Genomic DNA, 19808 nt, shown 5'->3' on the forward strand with positions numbered 1-19808 from the left:
CAGTGTGGCCAAGTAGCACTGCCCCCATTTCTCCATCACATGACAGGGATCAAGTAAGGGCCTGTGTCAAAATCGCTTTCCCCACAGGTTAGCGCTGCTGTCTGTCTTCACCCCTAGTAAGCCGAAACCATGTGGGCGACCATCTTGAATTTCTGAGGCAGTTCTCACACAACTGCTCCCCCCCCCCAGCCACGCTGTGCAAAGCAGGGAGCAGAACGAAGTACTGCAGCCTTTCTCAACCTGTGGGTCCCCAGATGTTGTTGAACTACAACTCCCATCACCAGTGGCTAGCAAGGCCAGAGCTCAGGGATGATGGGAGTTGTAGTCCAACAACATCTGGGGACCCACAGGTGAGAACCGCTGAAGTACTGGACCTACATCAAAGACCCTGCTCTTTGTGGATCTCCTCAATCGAGCTACCGAATATCTTTGGGGGTGGGGGGAGAGAAGAGAATAGCAGTGTGTGTGGTACATCCTGAAACTTGGAAAAGGTAAAATAAAAAAATGGAGGTTGTGCCAACACAGTGCCCTGCAGATGTTGCTAGACTCCCTTTGGCTCCAGCAGACACGGCCAAGGGACAATGATGCTGACAGACGCCATCCAGCAGTGTCTGCAGGGCGCCATGTTGGCTCAAACATTGGAGCTTGTGGCTTTCCTACTAGGCCACGTCAGCGTCTTCTAAAAAGTACCTCAGGGATAAAAGCAAAAGTGGAAGCATGAAGTACCACAGACTGCCTGATGCTGCAGCCAAGGGGGAAGGAGCAAGACCTTCCTACCTCTCACACAGCTTTTGCCAACGTGAAGCTACCCAGATGTTTTGGACTACAACTCCCTTCAGTCCCAGCCACCACAGCGCTGGCAGGGGCTGATGGGATCGGTAGTCCTCGGCATTTGGAGGTACACTCTGGTTTCTCTTCAGGGCATATAAAGTCTTTTCTACACGTGTGGCTGTCACCAGGCTGAAGAAAGCTGCTCTGATGGATAGGATGGCAAAGGGGAAATAATGTTTTAAAATGTGGGAGATGGGAGGAAAGAAGTCTTTTCTTTTTTTTAAGGAGACGCCTAGGAATCAAGCCACCACATACTGAAAATGGTGGAACTGAGCACCACACTGCTGGGGAGGCATACAGAGTGGTTGAGCGACACAAGTCAAGGAGAGGCCTTTAAGGTAGCCATAACATGATTCAACAATGACATTCATAAATAAAAACATGTTTTTTTTCTTTTTTTAAAAAGATATCACTGTACATTAAGTTTCTATAAAGGCATTATTAGAAAAAAAAATCAGGAAAAAAAATCCCTTTCCCCAAATTCATGCCTTAACAATTAAGTGTTTCTTCCCCTTCGGTCTCAGCAGCACCCAAAGAAAACTGAGGTGAAAATTCATTGGCAAGGAGACATGCAAGTCAGCAGACACGGAGTAAGCAAGGTTTTCTGAGGTGGGTTGAGGGTTTGACAGTCCCAAGTGACCCAAATAATTTTGTAGTGCATTTTTTAGATCCAATTTAAATAAATAACCTCTGCTTTTTGCAATCTATGCTGACCCGTTTCCCTGCCACCAAATCCAATCAAAGAACAGGTAAGGTAGCAAGCAGTGCGCTGGATCAAACCAGAGAAACCCACAGATCTATCCCATAGGTGCCCATTATCCCACGGGCATAATGAACAGAGCTTATTTGGGCAAAATTCTTAAGACACATGGGAATGGACAGCACACTGCTTTGCTAAACAAAACCTGGGGAAGTCGCTGCTTGAAACGTGCCTATGTACACTGACTTCTACACACAGATGCCCTGGGTTGATGTCGAATAACAAGGCAGACACAGTGCGGATTTGGCGACAGGTATCATCCAGAGCCCAATGGCCTTCTACTCCCATGCCATGAACTTCCAGGGCAGACCTAGACCTTAAGCAAAAGAACATGCCAAAACCAGCTGAGCTCTCCTCTTCCCTGCTGTAACATCTAGATCGATTTGCCCCAAGCCCCGGCACCGCTAAACTGAGCACTTCCCTGCTCTCATTCCAGAGCGTTGGTTGCTGCTAGAAAGGCTCAGTGTGACAACATCAGGATGCTAACCTAGTTGAACTAGAGATTATGGAGAAGGGAAGACCTCAACATAGAAAGTCTGCACTCTTTTCTGTCCTTGTAATGCCTTTGGGACAGGCCCAAGGATCACTCAGATCACTCCGCCAGGGTTGTGACTTGGATGACTCCCTGATGAGAAATTAGGTCTTTACTTCTCTCGCAGGATACTGAAAAGTATAAATCACCCCAGCTGATTGGACAATGACAATATCAGATGATTACCCCTTCCCTTTTGATTGCTCTGAAGCCCATTCAAACTCCTGACATCCTAAATTTTAAGGACTCCGGTAAAACTTTTGATTATCATCCACCTCTGTGAAATATTTGGCTCTGCACCTCTCCCAGAGACGCAGCCTCATTCTCACACATCAGGCAGTTAAGAGAAGAATAAATCAAGTATGGAATGCAACTGCACTGTTAAGACACGGACAGGTTAAATTAACACAGGCAACCTGGACAGGACAAACATTCGTAAATCAAAATAAAAACACAACAACCATTCTTTATACAAGAGCGGGCTAAGGATCTGGGCTGCTTCCAAAGGTTCCTGCTGTGTATTTTGTAAATACAGGGCCAGGTAGAAACCAGGAGGCAGGTGCTTGGCACAACGCGTTTACACAACACACACACACACACCAAAACCCTGCACTGGACTGGCCCAAGCCTGATTTATAGTGTCAAGTAATGAAACAGCTTTCCCCTGACTTTGCTATTAAAAAAGCTGCAAAAAGGGGGTGTCAGTTGTAGCTATCTGGCTGCTGTCAGGTGTCCAGACGCAATTTACAGGCGACTGGTAAGAGCCAGTTTATAAAGTTATCAGCATCAAGTGGAGAGGCATGCCCCAGATTGTTCCATCTCAGGCTGCAGGTGGGGGGGCGGGGTTTGCACATTTATATGATTCCTACCTCCGCCGATAAAATTCCCTCCACTGAGGCAATTAGCATAATAGGAAGACAGCAGATTTGAACTCCTCTCTTGGATTTGCTCATTTTCTACCCAGAAGATTTATTTTGTGGAGGGCGTATTCAAAGCTGAAATCACCCACCTGCAGCCCAAAATGTTGTAGTCCGAGCAGGGGAGTGGGAGATGAGTTTTAAGATTTGATCCTGGTGATTGCCGAAACTGGCTCCAAGAACCAGAGGTAAAACTGGGGGATGGGGAGAATGTCTCTCTGGCCAGTTCTGCAAGCCCACTATAAACATACAGACACCTCCAGGTTGCAGGCGGCTGCAGCGTATCTTCAGGTGGTATTAGGGCATTCAGACCTAAACTTCGCAGCAGCAAAGTCTTTTGTGGCCATCAACCGCGGATGTAAGTGACAAAGTAAACATTAGCTGCTTGATGTCCTGAAACTGCCTTCCGCTTAGTGGTCCTTCCTTGGACAGTTCCGTTGAGCGGCGCAGAGAAGGGGGAGGTCAGCCAGCCAACCTGCGCAAACGCCTCTCTGCCCGCAGCATCTTTATTTCATTTACTATTAAAGGCGTGATGAAGAGCACCGTTAAACCGATCTGCGGGAAGAAAAGGGGTTAAGGATGTTAGCATGGCTGCACACTGGTTCAACGCCATCGTGGCATTTGCTCCCCATTTCACACACAGCGGTGAAAACAAGGAAGCTGTCTAAATCTAGGGCTGGCCATTCCGGACTGGCAGCAGCTCTTCAGCAAAGACTTTCTCTATCGCGTATGTGATCCCTTTGAACTGGCAACGCCAGGGATGGACCTGAGACATTTGCAGATGAAGAATATGCTTTGCCACTGAGCTATTCCCCGTAAGTGAAACACTCATATTGGCATGGTTCCATGGAGAGTGTGCTTGTATGGTGTGTGCATTTGTCACACCTGCATTTCATCCATTTCCCTCTTTTCCCCCAGACACCCTAAAATGTTTGTACAGCACAATTTTGTGTGCATGGACTCAAGACATCAGCCCCACAATGTTCAATGAGGCTTGTAAGCCTGTAGAGGATTTCAGCCTGAGCATGCAGTAAGGCCTTCAAACACATTCTCTGTATTTTATTGTACTATGTTACTTATTTTTTGGGGGGGGGCATAGAAAGCTACCAACGAATGCAATAAACAATAGCGGCAGCGGTAGATCGATTACAGGCCAAGGTTTCTAGTCAACCAATTTTCTGAGGGACATATTTTTACATTACCGCTGCACAGGATACAACTCAAACACAAAAAGGTAGCATCCCAATTTCACATGAAGAATGTTTAGGATGAAACATGTGCCATGTGGGCAGGAGGCGGTGGAAGAAACTTGACCAATGACCACATTTTGAGAGCTGAGGGGCTTAAATGCCAATGAAGATAAGTTGCCATTTCTGCTCACCTTGGGGGATCATTCACAGAAATGACTCCACGTGTGAAATGGAGGCCAAACAATCTGTGTGAGGGAACTGCACCATGGCAAAAACTATGTGTCAGAATTAACTGCCAGGATCCAGTGCGAATCAGTTAAGGCAAGGCGACTGTGTGGTTTGGTAGGACAGTCTTGAAACAGTGACTGTGGGAATCTCTCCCACCATGCCTAACTTCTCTAGATGAGCATAAGACTCTCTGCCTGTTGCTTCCTGACTTATATCAACCTATCTTAAGTAAATTTGCATTTTTCCAATGGCGTTGTGGAAAACAATGAAGGGGTATGAATAAAAAGAACAGGTGGGGCAATCCATCATACCTGCCCCCTTTTCCCCATCCCACCCAAACACTGTCAGCCTCCACATGAATTGTTCTCATACTGATGCTCACCTACCTCATTTGGTTGCTGTAAATTTATAGCAGTTTGTACGTGAAGCAGAGAAAACACATGAAGTGTTACGTGAAGCGTATCTGAACACTTGAAAGCGCAATACAAATGTTTAGTATCTTTAATCTAAAAATCCCACGTTGCATCAGTTTTCAATTAAAAACAAAAAACAACAACCAGGGCTCTTACCATCAGGCTGAAGAAATAGAAAACCGACATCCATTCCAATTTATCGTGAATCAAAGATACCAGTGACTGAAAAGGGAAGAAAATATGAGAGCTATTAAGGCTGTCAAGGGGTGGAGAACACAAAGAGACTCTCTCCTCCTCCCCATATGTTATGTCCCTCTTGCTTTTCCTTATTCAAAACACAACCCAGCACCTCCTCATGTGGCTACTCCTTGCTTCCAAAGCTGTCAGGTTTCATCTTACAAACTCTGCTGCTATCCCCCAAAGGCCTGTTGACATTATTATTTATCAATCATTTATACAGTGCCTACAGTTTTGTAGGTGCTGCAGAGAGATTTAAAAAACAGCACAGTCTCCGCCTGCAGGTTCAAAATCTAACAGACAAGAGGTAGAGGGGTGGAAATGTGCCAGGAACCTTTCAAATTTGCTGTGCGGAAGGGGGGGGTGGAAGGAAAAAGGAAGCAAAATCAGGTATCAATTCTTAAACATGATAATCCCTAAATATAACCTTTCAAATTTGCTCTAACCTCTGAGTTACTGCCGCAATCCAGGGTTAACCAGAAGCTGTAGCAAATGGGAAGAAGAACCCCTGAAGAACCGAGGGACTCTTTCCTTCCCTCTTCTCAGTATAATAAAAGACATACAACTAACAGAACTGGCAGAAAAGTTGACATGGCACAAACAGATACATCTTCATTTAGAATCATAGAATTGGGAGGGAACCAACCCCCGGCAATGCAGGAATCTTTTGCCCAACGTGGAGCTTGAACCCACAACCCTGAGATTAAGAGTCTCCATTTAGTAAGGATATAAAGCTGCCTGATATTTATTCATTCATCTCGAACATTTTCTATCCTGCTTTTCTCTTGAAGGGAACTCAGAGGGGCTAACAGCAGGGCAGGGGAGGAGCGTCTGGCTCAGGGCCCTAATACACCCCATCCAAGGCCTACCGTGGTACCTCGGGTTAAGAACTTAATTCGTTCTGGAGGTCTTAACCTGAAACTGTTCTTAACCTGAGGTACCACTTTAGCTAATGGGGCCTCCTGCTGCCGCCGCCATGCGATTTCTGTTCTCATCCTGAAGCAAAGTTCTTCACCCGAGGTACTATTTCTGGGTTAGCAAAGTCTAACCTGAAGCGTCTGTAACCTGAAGCGTCTGTAACCTGAGGTACCACTGTATCTGTCTGACTCTTGGGACCCTCTCCAGGCCCACCTCCTCTCCCCAGGTCACACCCCTCACCCATCCCACTGGAATGTCCTTCAACACTGGCAATGCCTGGACTGTGGGAAGAGAGGGTATGAGTTTGTGTGGAGACAAGTCCACTCTGCAAAAGAAACATTTGCTATTGTTGCTTTGCTTCCTTTTGCCTCAGGCCTCAACTACCACCGTCATGTGCCCCCCCCCCCCAGAAGGCAGTGTGGTCCTCGGGCTGAAAAAGGTTCCTCACCCCTGTTTTAGGTGGGCAGAACATTTTTCCTTGGCCTAGAAGCAGAGTGGAGCAGCTTCATCCCTCTTCAGAAATGAAACCAAGTGCTTATACTGAGATTGTGCCCCAAAGTATGTCTTTTACATTGCCGTGCACCCCGACACGTTCGCCGGGATGCGTGCACTGGGGTGGGCGGGTGGGAAAGGCCATGCGCCTCACATGCAGCCATTAAGCCTCTCTCTTTTCCAAGATGTTTGACATACTCCTGCTCTTAGCTTCCCACTATGGAAGACAGCCCCGCTTGCGGAATCTCTGCTGGTTGCTATGGAGATGCATTGTCAAGAGATAACGGCAACCTCAGGTAGAGAAAGAAGCGGAGGATGCGATTCATCAGACACAAAAAGCATCCCCCCCCCCCCGGCCCGGTTCCTTCAGGAACGGGTTCAAGTTCAAAAACTGGAGAGCGGTGGGGTTAAAGAACTGGAATTCTAAAGAGGATGCTTGCCATTGTGATCTTCAGGCAAGAGAATCATCTGAGAATCCTCACGCTGCCTTGATCGGAGAGGAGAGGCGTCCGCTTCTGAAGGGAAAGGCACTCCAGAGACAGCGCAAAGCCAAGAGGGAATTTCCTTCCCCCTCCCACAGATCAGCGCTACTGATAAGTTGCTGGAATGCTCCCTGGGGCCAATTCAAAACCTACTTACAAACAAAGACGTGAACTCCGGCCCCAGCGGGCTCCTTGGCACTCCATTACGGAAACCGTAATGGTTACCTTTGCCAGAATGTTAGCTGCAGTCTCGTGCCATACGGACATTTCCTCCGTTTGCCCCGTGTTCTCTTTGGCTTGCACTTCTCTGCTCCTGTTACGCAGGGCGTCAGTAACACCATGACAGACACATCCAAGTGCCTCTGGTTTCCACATAATTTTAAGGAGTCTCTCAGGAGGGCAACACCATTAGAACCTTCCTGACTCTCAGGATCCCTCCCAATGCTACAATGCTATGATTCTCCCTAACCAGTTTCTCCATGGATCATTTTATACATCTCTCATATATCCACCTTTCACTCACCTATTTGTCCTATACTAAAAAAAAAACCCTCCTAACTTTGCCTTGTAGGTGGAATAGCTCCAGTCCCTTGAACTTTTTGGCTGCGCTTTTCTAGCCGTACAATATTTTTTATCAGGATCGATGCAGTGAAATGTTACCGGAAGGAAGATCTTCATGGTGGCTAAATCTTAAAACCCTCTGGCAGCTCATTTCACCCTTTAAAAATGTGGAATATCAGAGCCTTCTGCTCTTTGATCCTTCTCAGGTAAAATTTTAACAGGTGCTTCTGAACCCTTCTGAATCTCACCTGGCCCACAGCTGCTCCAATGCTCCCAGTGCCATCCACAATCCCCGTCACAGTCGCCAGAGCCTCGCTGCTTCCTTTCACCATCTCCTGACGCCCCAGGTCTGCAGAAATGGCGGAACTGATCATATTGGAAGGGCCTCCGATGAAAAAGCCTAAGGACCATCGAAAGAGATTAAAGAATTAAGACCACTGCAAAGGATGGGCCCGGTCTCTGTTAGGAAGCCAAAACGTTTTTCATCTGAACTCGTTAACCCTGCCATATACCCTTTAATCGAAATGACTCAATTGAAAAGCAGGGAGTTCCAAGATTATGCAAAAATTGTGTGTTATTTTTTATGGCTCCTTCACAAATCAAAGAACCTTGCAGCACCTTAAAGAATGAAGCATTTATTACGGCATAAACTCTCGTGGATTAAAGTCCCCTTCACTGCAGGCATGAACCTTTATCCCACATTGGCAGGTTGGTGTATGCACAAATCAGCCAGGAAAGGCTGGCTTACAGGTAAGCCAATGCAATGTCTCCCTAGGTGACGTCCTCCAGCCTGGCCAATGGTCAAGGATGAAGAGAGCTGTGATGCAGCAACATCTGGAGAATGCCATGTTGGCTATCCCTGCTCTAGCCCATCTGGTCCATCTCCATGAGAGGAAAGGAGGCGAGAATATCCACCATCCCCTTATAGCTATGACCAGCTGAGAATTGCAGTGCCCTAAAAACCTAACAAATCACACTTTTACTCCAATACAGATGGCAGGATGAGATCTGCCTTGTGTCTGGCCACAGCCCTTTCCCCTTACCTGTTATTGCCATGAGAACCGCATTGATAAGTTTGTCATTTGGTGAACCTATAAAAAGAAAGGAATCATAGAATCACTGAATTGTAGAGTTGGAAGGGAAAATGAGGATCATCTGGGCCAACCTCCTGCAATGCAGGGATCTTTTGCCCAACATGGGACTCTGAGATTAAGAGCAGAAAGAAATGCTTCAAGTTCGTAACTACCCCTTTGGCACGAGTCTGAAAAGACCAGGAAGGAATGAGAAGCTGATCATTAAAGCTGCTTCACCAAGGCTATCTGGGAAACTAGCTTGATCCAGCAGCGCTCTTCTTATGTCCTCATGACCAACCAAAAACTCAACCTGGCCAAGGTGATGGGACACTACATTGAATACAAGGCTAGCACAGTGGCACTGTGGTTCCTGTACGGCTTAGTTGTCAAACAAATCGGCTCCCGAACACTGCAAACACGGAAGTAAGTGTTCCAGTTTGCAAACGTTTTTCAGAAGCTGAATGTCCAACACAGCTTCCGCAGCTTCCGACTGAGTGCAGGAAGGTCCTGCAGCCAATCAGAAGCCGCGCCTTGGTTTTGGGAGTCAAACGGACTCCCAGAACAGATTAAGTTCGAGAACCAAGGTACCACTGTATGGGCCAATGAACTGCTGGAATAACATCAGTTCTTTTGATCATTAGGAAAGGGATTGAAAATGATCTGCAGATATATGGAATGATCCATAGCGAACTTGGGTCCCCAAAACACTTCAAACGACTGGCTGTTTTGGATGAATTCTGAAGAACAGAACCATTAGGAAGGACTCTGAAACAAGCACATGTTTCTCTTTTCTTTTGTTTAATTCTTTTGGATAACTCTAAGGATACAAATGTTTTGGCATCTTGTAAGTTTATTTACTTTTTCACAGCCTATTTAGAAAATGAACAAAAAATTTACTTTTTTTTAAGGGAAGGTCTTGAAATCAAAACAATCAGTATCATAGCAGTGTTATAAAAATCTACGGGGCACCTGCACTCTGAATACTATGCACAATTCTGGCCTCCTCATCTCAGTAAGGATATTGTAGAGCGGAAAAGGCTACACAAAAAGGAGAACCAAAATGATCAAGGGAGAAGAAAAACTGAGGCAATTCAGTTTGGAGGAAAAAATGGCGAGTAAATGAGAGCATGACAGAGATGCATGCAATTATACATATTGTGGAGAAAGTGATCGCAGGTAAGCTTTCCTCCCTTTCTTGTTTTTATTATTGCTTGTAAGCCGCTCTGAGCCCGGCCTTGGCTGGGGAGGGCGGGGTATAAATAAAATTTTATTATTATTATTATTATTATTATTAGTCGTAATACTAGAACTCTAAAGAAGCTGAATGTGGGAACATACAGGACAACAAACACTTTCCCCACACAGTATGTAGTTAAACCATGGAATTCACTCCAACGAAACCCAAATCGCTACTAGTCTCTACTACGTGCACTGTCTTGAGGCAACGTGCCTCTCAATGCTACTTCGCAGGAATCCCTGGTGAAGAGAGTGCCGTAAAACACAATTCTGTACTTCCCACAGGCATCTGGTTTGCCATGTAAGAACAGGATGCAGGCTAGATGGGTCTTTGTCTTGATTCAGCAGGACCTTTACTCCTAAAACAGCCTTTGCAGGACTAATAGACTAGAGCAGGGTTTCCCAAACTGGGGTCTCCAGCTGTTCTGGGAGGACAGTTCCCATAATCCCTGACTGGTCCTGCTAGCTAGGAATGATGGGAGTTGTAGTGCAACAACAGGTTGGAGACCCAAGTTTGCAAACCCTGGGGCTGGAGGTTTCTCACTGCGAATTTATGCATTACAGTTTCTCAGGCTGAGAATGGAAGACTTTGAGAATGGAGAGCCAGTGTGGTGTAGTGGTTAGAGTGGTGGACTCGTAATCTGGTGAACTGGGTTCGATTCCCCACTCCTCCACATGCAGCTGCTGGGTGACCTTGGGCTAGTCACACTTCTCTGAAGTCTCTCAGCCCCACTCACCTCACAGAGTGTTTGTTGTGGGGGAGGAAGGGAAAGGAGAATGTTAGCCGCTTTGAGACTCCTTAGGGTAGTGATAAAGCGGGATATCAAATCCAAACTCTTCTTCTTCTTCTTCTTCTTCTTCTTCTTCTTCTTCTACTTTCCACTATCGCCCATTGCATGCCTGGAGCAATTATTCCCAAATCCAGGCTCCACAATACCTGCCTCAGCACAGTAAGCAGGAACAATACTGCTACTTTTCACTGCCATCTAGCTGGCGTAAAATTTGAAATGCATCACCACCTGCTCTTATTGGTACCATGGCATTCACTTGAGAAACATGCAAGAAAGAGGAAAGCTGATCTTTCTCTTGCCAGAAGAAGATGGCCAGTTACCTAACACTCTTAAGGTGCAGAATTCTGCCCATTAAAGAGTTTGGTGTGACTCACAAGAGCAGACTGCATAATCCTATGCCTGCAATATCTGCATGCAGCAAAAGACATTTTAAACAGTTTGTCTTGCAATCTGTGGGATGCAACAGATGGTCCTTGAGCTATATCCTAAAGGAATGGGGTCAGGAGGAAGACTCTATTTGTGTGATTTTTGCAGCTGATGTTAAAATTGCAAAACAATGAGGGACGGAGCAATGGAGAACTTCTGAAACAACTATGAGATATTAGCTCCACCCAAGGCATGACAGAGAACAGCAACAACCGGGAAAAGATAGACACAGTGTTTTACAAGGACAGGAAGAAACACCACGGACAAAATAATTGTAGCACACAGGAAGAACAAGGATGTGGTTTGAATGCTTCACCTGTAGGATTTATTAATCATTTAATGTGTCACTAAGAATGGCAGTCATTAATATTGCAGTTGTTGCATAAGGGATTGTTACATTTGACTGGAGTGCAATTGAAATTAATAAGAGTTTGGAACGCAGAAATAAAGTAAATCATCAAACCATCAATTCTAGCACACGGGGGCCATCTAAATTATATAATTTGGCATCTGAATGATTGGTATTAGTAATTGTATTATAATTTGGAATTGTTATAATGAGGCTATTATTGGATTATTGTATCTGAAAACTAATAAAAATTATTATCAGTGGGGGTGGGAATTCTGTTTGTATATAGCATCAATCCTTTCTGGCCAGATGAAAAACTTACAGGGAGATCAGACAATGCAGCAAGAAAAGCTCCGTAAGCTAGAGTGGTAACAGTACCTGATCCCTACAAAAAAGTCTCCAAGTCCGGCTTGCTCACTCATCTGAGCCAATGGTGGAAACTACTTCTGATGGCTAGAAAGCTCTCACCTACCCCACTTTAAAGGAGGTTGATATGGCACATGGAATGCACAAATGGATGCAGATTTGCCTGTGTACAGATGCAACACACAATGGTGTTTCATCCATGCAGGCCACCCTGTATGGCCTTGTTCTCGCTCCCCCAAAAAAGAAACATGCAATGCTTTTGTTTGGGGGCTTCCCCAAAGGGCTGCCCACTGTTAGGACCCCTGGGTCTGATCACCCAGCAAGCTCTTCTGATATACTTCATCTGAACTCAAGGTGACCCCAATCCCTTGCCTTATTAGACAATGAAGCACCGTCATAACACAGTTCAGCTGTCTCCTTGATTACGTATCATTGTAGCCACACCATGTGTTGAACTAGAGAAGACAACGTGCAGGTTACACATGACCCCACGCTATTAAACCCCGTACCAAGCAGAGAAGTACTCACGGCTGTATCCCAAGAGAGATGCAATAGCCAAGATGAGGCTAACAGCCAACACCGGGGCTCTCTTTTGCAGCTTGTCAGAGATAAAGCCTTGGATGGTGCCACCTGGAGAAACAAAAGTGACATGGGGCCTTCTGGGTAGAAGTGCAGAAGACACTCACTGATGTGCCTTCAATGGTAACTGCAATAGCAGGCTAGAGTTTACTACAAGCAAAATACAACACAAACGGAGGATTGGCTGTCACTCTTTAAAAGCAATGTGGCCTAGACATTGAGGCCTGACCATCCTGTACAGCTTCATGGGTCTCCTCGTGACTCTGAATTCATGCCCAGATTCCAGATGTGGAAGAACACGTCACCCCACAGATGTTGCTGGACTCCAACTCCCCCCCAGCCCTAGCCAGCAGTGTCAATGAGAGATGTAACCCAACATCTTGTGAGGGGCCAAAGCTTCCCCATTCCAGTCTATCATCCCATCCCAGACCTCTGCCTCCTGAGCTCACTATCATACTAGGTCTTAATAAATATACCCTAAATGCAGCAAAACATATCATGAATAACAGGCAAATGGAAAGCAATTTAAACCACTGAGCTGGTGCAAAAATGGTGCCTGCTTTTCCCCTCCCACCCAAATGTATACTCAAGGAAGGAAAAAAGGGGGGAGGCAGCAATTTCATGTTGTTCTGCATACCTATAATCCCTCCGACATCATACCAGATCGACAGCTCATCAGCTTCCGCCTCCTTCCATCCAAAATTGTCGTAGAGGTACAAAGGCAGCCAGAAGAAAAAGGAGTAGTTCACTAGCTTCAAGCAGGCATAGGCCAAGGAATACTGAAAGAAACACAACCCAATGGAAAGCTGTTAGAACTGAAGCAACGTGAGCATAGCAAGCACACCATAATGGAGGAAGGAGGCCTGGGTTCAAATGCCCAGCTCTACCACAAGGGTCACTGGGTAGGCTTTAGGTAAAGTCTTACAGAATCCCAGAGTTGGAAGGGACCCTGACGACCACCCAGTCCAATCCCCTGCAATGCTGGAATATGCAGCTGTTCCTTACGGCGACTGAACCTGCAACCTTGGTGTTATCAGCACCAGGCTCTAATCAGCTGAGCTACCTTGTGTCGCGCATCTCTCTGTCCAAGTGGCTTTGCTATTGTGATTACAAAAAGGGAAGCCTCAAGAAAGTTGACTTTTACAAGACAAGGCAGACCTGTTTAGGGGAGTTTTAAATGTTTGATTGTGCTTTTAATATTCTGTTGGGAGCCGCCCAGAGTGGCTGGGGAAACCTAGCCAGATGGATGGGGTATGTATGTATGTATGTATAAAGAAATAAATAAAAAGAAGGAATTTTTGAAGCCTCAGAGACCCCAGATTGAAAGATGCTGGTTGCCCTCACTAAATGATTGTCCTCCAAGCAGTTTATTTCCAGATGTTGTTGCCCTGCATCCTTGGCCCGAGGCCCATGAGTCTTGACAACATCTGGAGGGCACCAAGTCAGGGAAAGCTGCAGAGGTCCCTATGGAGTACACAGAGCAGGGTGCCACATATTCCTAACATCATCAGGAGCCCTTACCAATATAACCCCAGGTAGACAACAAGCCTGAAAAAATCCAAAAGCCTTGGGCTGGCGTGCATTGCTGCTGCTGCCACTGTTGCTCAGATCAGCTGCCTGAATGGAGTAATTCTGATCGTCGTCGTCGTTGTCACTGCTACCAATCAATGGCTCACTGACATCTTCTTCCGCAGAACCATCGCCCTCTTCGCCAACGTCAGGGAGGCCTGGAAGAGCAGAAGGGGCCGCAAATTAAAAAGAAAGGACAACACCATCCCCTCTCCCAGCGATCGCTTTTTGGGGTCATTTTCTCCTCCCTTCTGATTGGCTCGCTTGCTCTCCCATACCTCAGTCCTCCTCCTTTGGCTTAGAAACTCTTCTAGATGGTGTTCTGCAGAGTCGCCAGTTTCTACCCCTGGTCTTCTAGAGCACTCGAAAGTATCCTGTCTGATCCTGGCGTCGGCTCTCTCTGCTTTGAGTGTCTGGCCATTAGTTGGAAGACACAACAAATTAGTGCATTCCCTATATGGCTGCGGCTGAATGTCCCCAAAGTGCAAGTTCTGCATCGCTGACGGTGCTGATGGCACTCAAAAAGCAGAGATACTTTAACTCTCTCAGCAGCAGTTCTAGGGGAGGAACAGGGAGGAAGACTCCATGCTGTAGGCTTGCTAAGGAGCTACTTGAGTTAGTTTGCCACACATCCAATGTTAACCTGTCTCCAAATCTGTCCTGCCTCTACAACTTCCTCTGCCCTTAGCAGACACACACAGGTGTGCATACATGGGCATCCCACCCCAATCTCATCATTGAACTTGGAAACTCCTAACTTTGGAAAGACTTAGCAGCTTCAGGGAACAAGAATGTGGGAGAATGTAAGAATAGCCTCACTCATATTTCTCCATCAGCAGCCATTCTATCTGGTTACAACGCTTTGGGCTTAGAAACTCTTCTGCAGAGTCACCAGTTTCTACCCCTGCAATGCAGGAATCTCAACAAATATGCATCCATGACAGAGGGCCATACAGTTGTCCTAGGTCAGGGTTTCCAAAACTTGGGTCTCCGGCTATTTTTGGACTAGCAGGAGCCAGTGGTCAGGGATGATGGGAAACTGTAGTCCATAAACAGCTGGGGATCCGAGTTTGGGAAACCCTGTTCTAGACACTCTTTGCAAACGGATGTTTGATTGGAAAAAAAAATAAAAAAGGGAAAAATCAAAACAAAACAGGTCTTGCCTCCTGCTTGTATTGAACCATTGCTACTTACTCAAAAGTAGCTCTCCACCTGCCTCTGTGCTCACACAGTTTTGCTGCTAGTGTTTTGTTGCATATTTGTGTTTTCATCTCTCTCTACTGCCCTGCTTTTGCCTGGCTAATTGACTTGACTTTGTGAGAAATGGCGTATGTAAACGGTTTAAATAAATAGCTCCTGCACCCCATTGGTTCTCAGTGCCACTGCCGAAGATGCAGTTTATAATAATAGCAGGAGCTGAGCACATGCAGAAAAAGTTTTGGAGTTTTAGCAACATATTAGAGGAATGTCTAACCCACCTTTTAGGGCCCTATGGTTTCACACGATGGTTCACAAACAGTTTAGTGCACATGACATCGTCATGAAACAAAAAACAATAAATGCAACAAATTACATCAAAGCTATCCGTTAAACAAAAACAAAACAGCAGCAACTAAAACTTTTTCCAAGTCCAAGGACACCATTTAAAAAAAAAGCCTTCAAATTTCATTTAAAAAGCAGCAGAAATGAAGCCAGGTGGACTTCCCCAGGGCTAGAGCTCCAAAGGTGTGGGGCAAGCACTGAAAAGGCCTTATTCCTGATGCGAACCTTGCAGTCCTTACCTGCAGGGCAGAGCAGGGCCTCTGAGGCTGATCTTAACACTCTGTCCCTGAGATAACCTCACCTAATTTTTTTTTTTAGGGCTTTAAAGGCCAAAAAGTGTTTTAAGTAGGATCTGGAAATGTATAGGCAGCTGTGTAACCAGTACAGAGTTGGTGGAATGTGAACTGAACCACTATCATCCACAAGCTATACACTTAATGCAATAAAAGGAAATTGGGTTGCAAGTAGGAAAGTCAGAGGATGTGGTCGCCTCACTGCTACTCACCTACTTCCTTGGGGGAAATCACCAGGCCAAAGAAGACAATGATTCCTCCAGCAAACTGGACTGAAGCTGTCACCAGGAAGGCATACTGAAAGAGGGGAAACAAATGCAGAGCTCTTACATGTGTATTTTTAGTCTCCTCGTCTTAAATTAAGAAAACAGCACCCCGTTTTTCAGCACTTCATGCCAGTAAAACAGATTTACAAGTTCCTTAAAAACAGCAAAACCTAAGAGATGTACAGAACATGAGAAATGGCACAAATAAACACAATGGAAAAACTTTAACAGAACTACTTAGTTTGGTGTGGCCAAAAAAAAAGACAAACAAAATAAATGGAGTTTAGTGTTTATGATTTATTTAGACTGTCTTTCAGCCCGCTTGTCAATCCTATCAGGTTCACGGTTACCAGGTTTTAAACAATACAACTTAAATTACAAGTAGAGACATGAAGTAAAATAGAAAAACAACCGAAAAAACAAATTCTTAAGATGATTTTGAAGCTTAGGGGCCATCACAAAAAAGGCCCATTCTGTCTGTAGGATCACAAGAAGGTACTTATACCCATCTCTTAGTGATCAGGAAGGTTCCTAAGGAAGAAGGAACTCGAATATCCTTGACCTAGACAATAAAGGGTTTAGAAGCAAGTGGTAGTAGTATGAATATAGATCAGGAACAAATCTGCAGCAGCTGAAGTTAACAGAGAACAGTGGCTTAGCTAATGCCAAATACTAGTCTAGTTGCCATGTTTTGGTGCAGGTGGTGTACTGACAGCTTTCAACGGGAGCCCCATGTAGACTGAATTGTAGTACTCCAGATTATGCACCCTGATATTAGGTGCTTCTTTTCCAGGAAGATAATGATTAAAGAATCAGCCAAAACCGACAGAACTTCCTTCTTGGCCACAGCTCCAATCTGGGCATCCAGGAGAAGGTCCAGACCCAGGAATAGCCCTACGTTAAGAACATTCTCTTTGGGTTGGAGGGGACAAACAGACATTCCCATCACCAAAGCCACAGCTGCCCACCATGAACAACCCAACCAGTGGTTTCATGTAAATATTAAGATAACGCTGGAGACAGCATCTCCCTCGAAAATGAGCTCCAGTAGGGGGACCCATGGTTTTCAGTCTTGCATATCAAGACTAGCTCTAGTCCATGGGGAAGGCAAACAGCAAGCAGCTCCACTCACTTCATAGCCATACTGCAGAACTGAAGAGGCAAGGAAAGCTCCAAAGATGTTGCCCACCGAGGCACAAGCACTCCAGAGACCAAACACAAGCCCCCTCCTGAGTGTCCAAGAAAGAAAGAATAAATTGGTTAACTGCTGAAAATGAAGACAGAGTCCAATTTATGAGGCACACACAGTGAAATGCTCCTCTCCACACTCCCTTAACAGAACTTGCATGCATGGTTATGCCTTCACAGGTCTGTCTACTTCATTGGGAATACCAGCATTGCTAGCAGAGAGATGCTCTGTGTGCGTCACCCAATCATTCTTAGATTCCAGGCTTCCTAGAAATACTGACCCAAGAGGTCTGTTTTCAGTGAACTGGGCACTTCATCCAATGCTGCACACCTGAGATAATGCTGCCATTTTACCCTTGCCTCTTCTTACAATGAAAACTAAGGCAGACCGAGAGCTTCTGACAAAACAAATGATTCTGTTTACACAGAAACCTGAGGAAGATTCAGAAATTACCTCAGGACTGCAGCTCATGCAAACACATATTTTTTATATATGTATATGTGTATTTATTCATTAGTGTTTTTGTTAAATTTGAAGATCTACTCCAGTGCCTATCACAGGGATAGGGAACTTGTGCCCCCCCCCCAAGTTGTCGGACTCAAACTCCCATGAGCCCTTGCCAGCATATCCAATGGCTGAGGATGGTGGGAATTGTAGTTCAGCAACATCTGAGAGCACCACAGGTACATTGCGAAATGCACACACAGAGGAGAGACAAGGCACAAATGAATAGGAAGTGACTGAGGAGCAGCAAACATACCCAGCTTTGCCAAACCAGTTTCCCATGACAGCTACGACACAGGGCCAGCCAGTCGACTGCAGCAAGCCGTTCACAATCCATAGGAAGCAATAGAACCACTTGTTGTAGAAATGCAGCCATTCAGTGACAGTGCCAAAAACAAACACCTGGGAGGAAAGAAGGTGACGCGGTTAACAGCAAGGTGAAAGCAGCCTTGCAAACAAGCCTACAAAACTCACTGGCCCACTGTATTAATCACTTGTGACCTAAAAGAAAAGAAGTAGCAACACTTCTGTAAAATATTTCCCTGGTTAGGATCACCTGGAACTGATCCTTGCTCACTACAGGAGACAAAGCAAAGAGGGCACTAATTTATAAGATCGTGGGTTAAGAGAATAGATGTTTTGAGGCTGCTAAACGACAATGGAAGGTGGAAGAAATGAACCAGTTTAAAAGGAAGGAGGAATGTCGAGGACAAAGAGAACCACACAGGTGAGCCACACAGACCTAGTAGGTCAATATCAATCTAGGCTGCATTCCGAAGGAATGTAAACCTAATTACTAAGGCTGAAAACAAGTAATTCCAGCCAATTATTTCTAGATGCTATAATAACCCGGTGCTTCCCAATCTCTTGACTGAATTACCAACTAAGACATGAAGCATATAGACATGTGCAAGCAATGGAACTGAGATCCCAGTTGAACCAGCTTAATTTGGAAAGGCCAAAAAAGATCTCACTCCAGAGTGGGTTTGCAAAAGCCTGCATGAACAATATGCACTGCAGTCAGGTTTCATGTCTTTTCTTTACTAGCATGGTTGTGTTTAACCAGCCGAAGCCTTGCAGTATCTGAACATGTGCTGTATTGAGGATTTATTCATGAATCTAACAGCTCCCCTTGGCCAGAGGATACAAATTTACCATACACAAAATCAAAAGATGCTGAAAATCCTAGACAACTCATTGCCTCAGGAATAAGTCTGACTACAATGAAATTTTCCATGTCAAAAACCAAGTATTGTAGGAACTGCATATCTCTTCCCAACTTGAGCTGAGATTTCCCAGCTTACCACGACTGCAGAGGAACACATGCCAAATGACAGGACCCAGCGCATATTCAGACGATCCCCAACAATACCGCTGATAAAAAGACCCTTAAAAAAAGAGAGGAAAATATTACCATTTAACAATATGATGTAGTCTTTGAACTATGAATGCTTTCAACACAGTTGGCTTTAAGGTACTGCACTATTCTTTGTGGTTTGCATTCTAGAAGAGGCTATCTTGTATTCTAGAATTCTATATTGTATTCTAGAAGAGTTCAAACCTCTGAAGGGCACCAAGTTAGGTAAGGCAGGAATCCATCCATGGCTTGGCTTCTGCAAAGCCACACAAGTATTTGGTGGATCCAGAGCTTAATTCACTGGGAAGGATTGTAGCTGGGTGGTGGAGCACCTGCCTTATCCACAGAATGTCCCAGCATCAACCCCGGCATCTTAAGGAAGGGCAGGTGGACTTCTGTCTGAAACCATGGCAGTCTACTGTCAGTCCATGTAGGCAATACTGAGTCAGATGGACCAAAGATGTCACTCGGGGTAAAGCAACTTCCTGTGTTCTTAAGATCCTACAAATGTACACACACACTACACCAGACCTGAGGGGGTTGTGATCTTCTTTCTCTCTCTCTTGACAGGCTTTTAGAGTTTGATGGGGGAAAAGGTTTCACTCACCACAGCGTACGAGAACAGGAAGATGGTGTCCAAAGTTCCAAGGAAGAGTGTGGCTTTCCTAGTATCGGGAAATAGACGGCTATTGTTCCAGAGCTGTGGA

At 45.4% G+C, this 19808-nt stretch overlaps 1 protein-coding gene across 1 annotated transcript in view; it reads right to left on the bottom strand.

The window, feature by feature from the left end:
* Positions 1-434: 434 nt before the first annotated feature.
* Positions 435-19808, bottom strand: part of SLC37A3 (solute carrier family 37 member 3) — a 30104-nt gene continuing 10730 nt past the window's right edge. The window contains exons 4-15 of the mRNA XM_081928329.1: positions 19709-19801; positions 19049-19132; positions 18001-18146; positions 17184-17280; positions 15998-16082; positions 13903-14108; positions 13019-13160; positions 12331-12432; positions 8605-8652; positions 7810-7961; positions 5028-5093; positions 435-3595 (exon numbers count right to left, since the gene is read on the bottom strand). Of these exons, the coding sequence (XP_081784455.1) occupies positions 3503-3595; positions 5028-5093; positions 7810-7961; positions 8605-8652; positions 12331-12432; positions 13019-13160; positions 13903-14108; positions 15998-16082; positions 17184-17280; positions 18001-18146; positions 19049-19132; positions 19709-19801 (1314 nt within the window). The 3' untranslated portion in view covers positions 435-3502. The remainder of the gene's footprint in view (positions 3596-5027; positions 5094-7809; positions 7962-8604; positions 8653-12330; positions 12433-13018; positions 13161-13902; positions 14109-15997; positions 16083-17183; positions 17281-18000; positions 18147-19048; positions 19133-19708; positions 19802-19808) is intronic.

The sequence above is a fragment of the Podarcis melisellensis genome (assembly GCF_964234715.1).
Source record: "Podarcis melisellensis genome assembly, chromosome: 10".
NCBI classification, from domain to species: Eukaryota; Metazoa; Chordata; class Lepidosauria; order Squamata; family Lacertidae; genus Podarcis; species Podarcis melisellensis.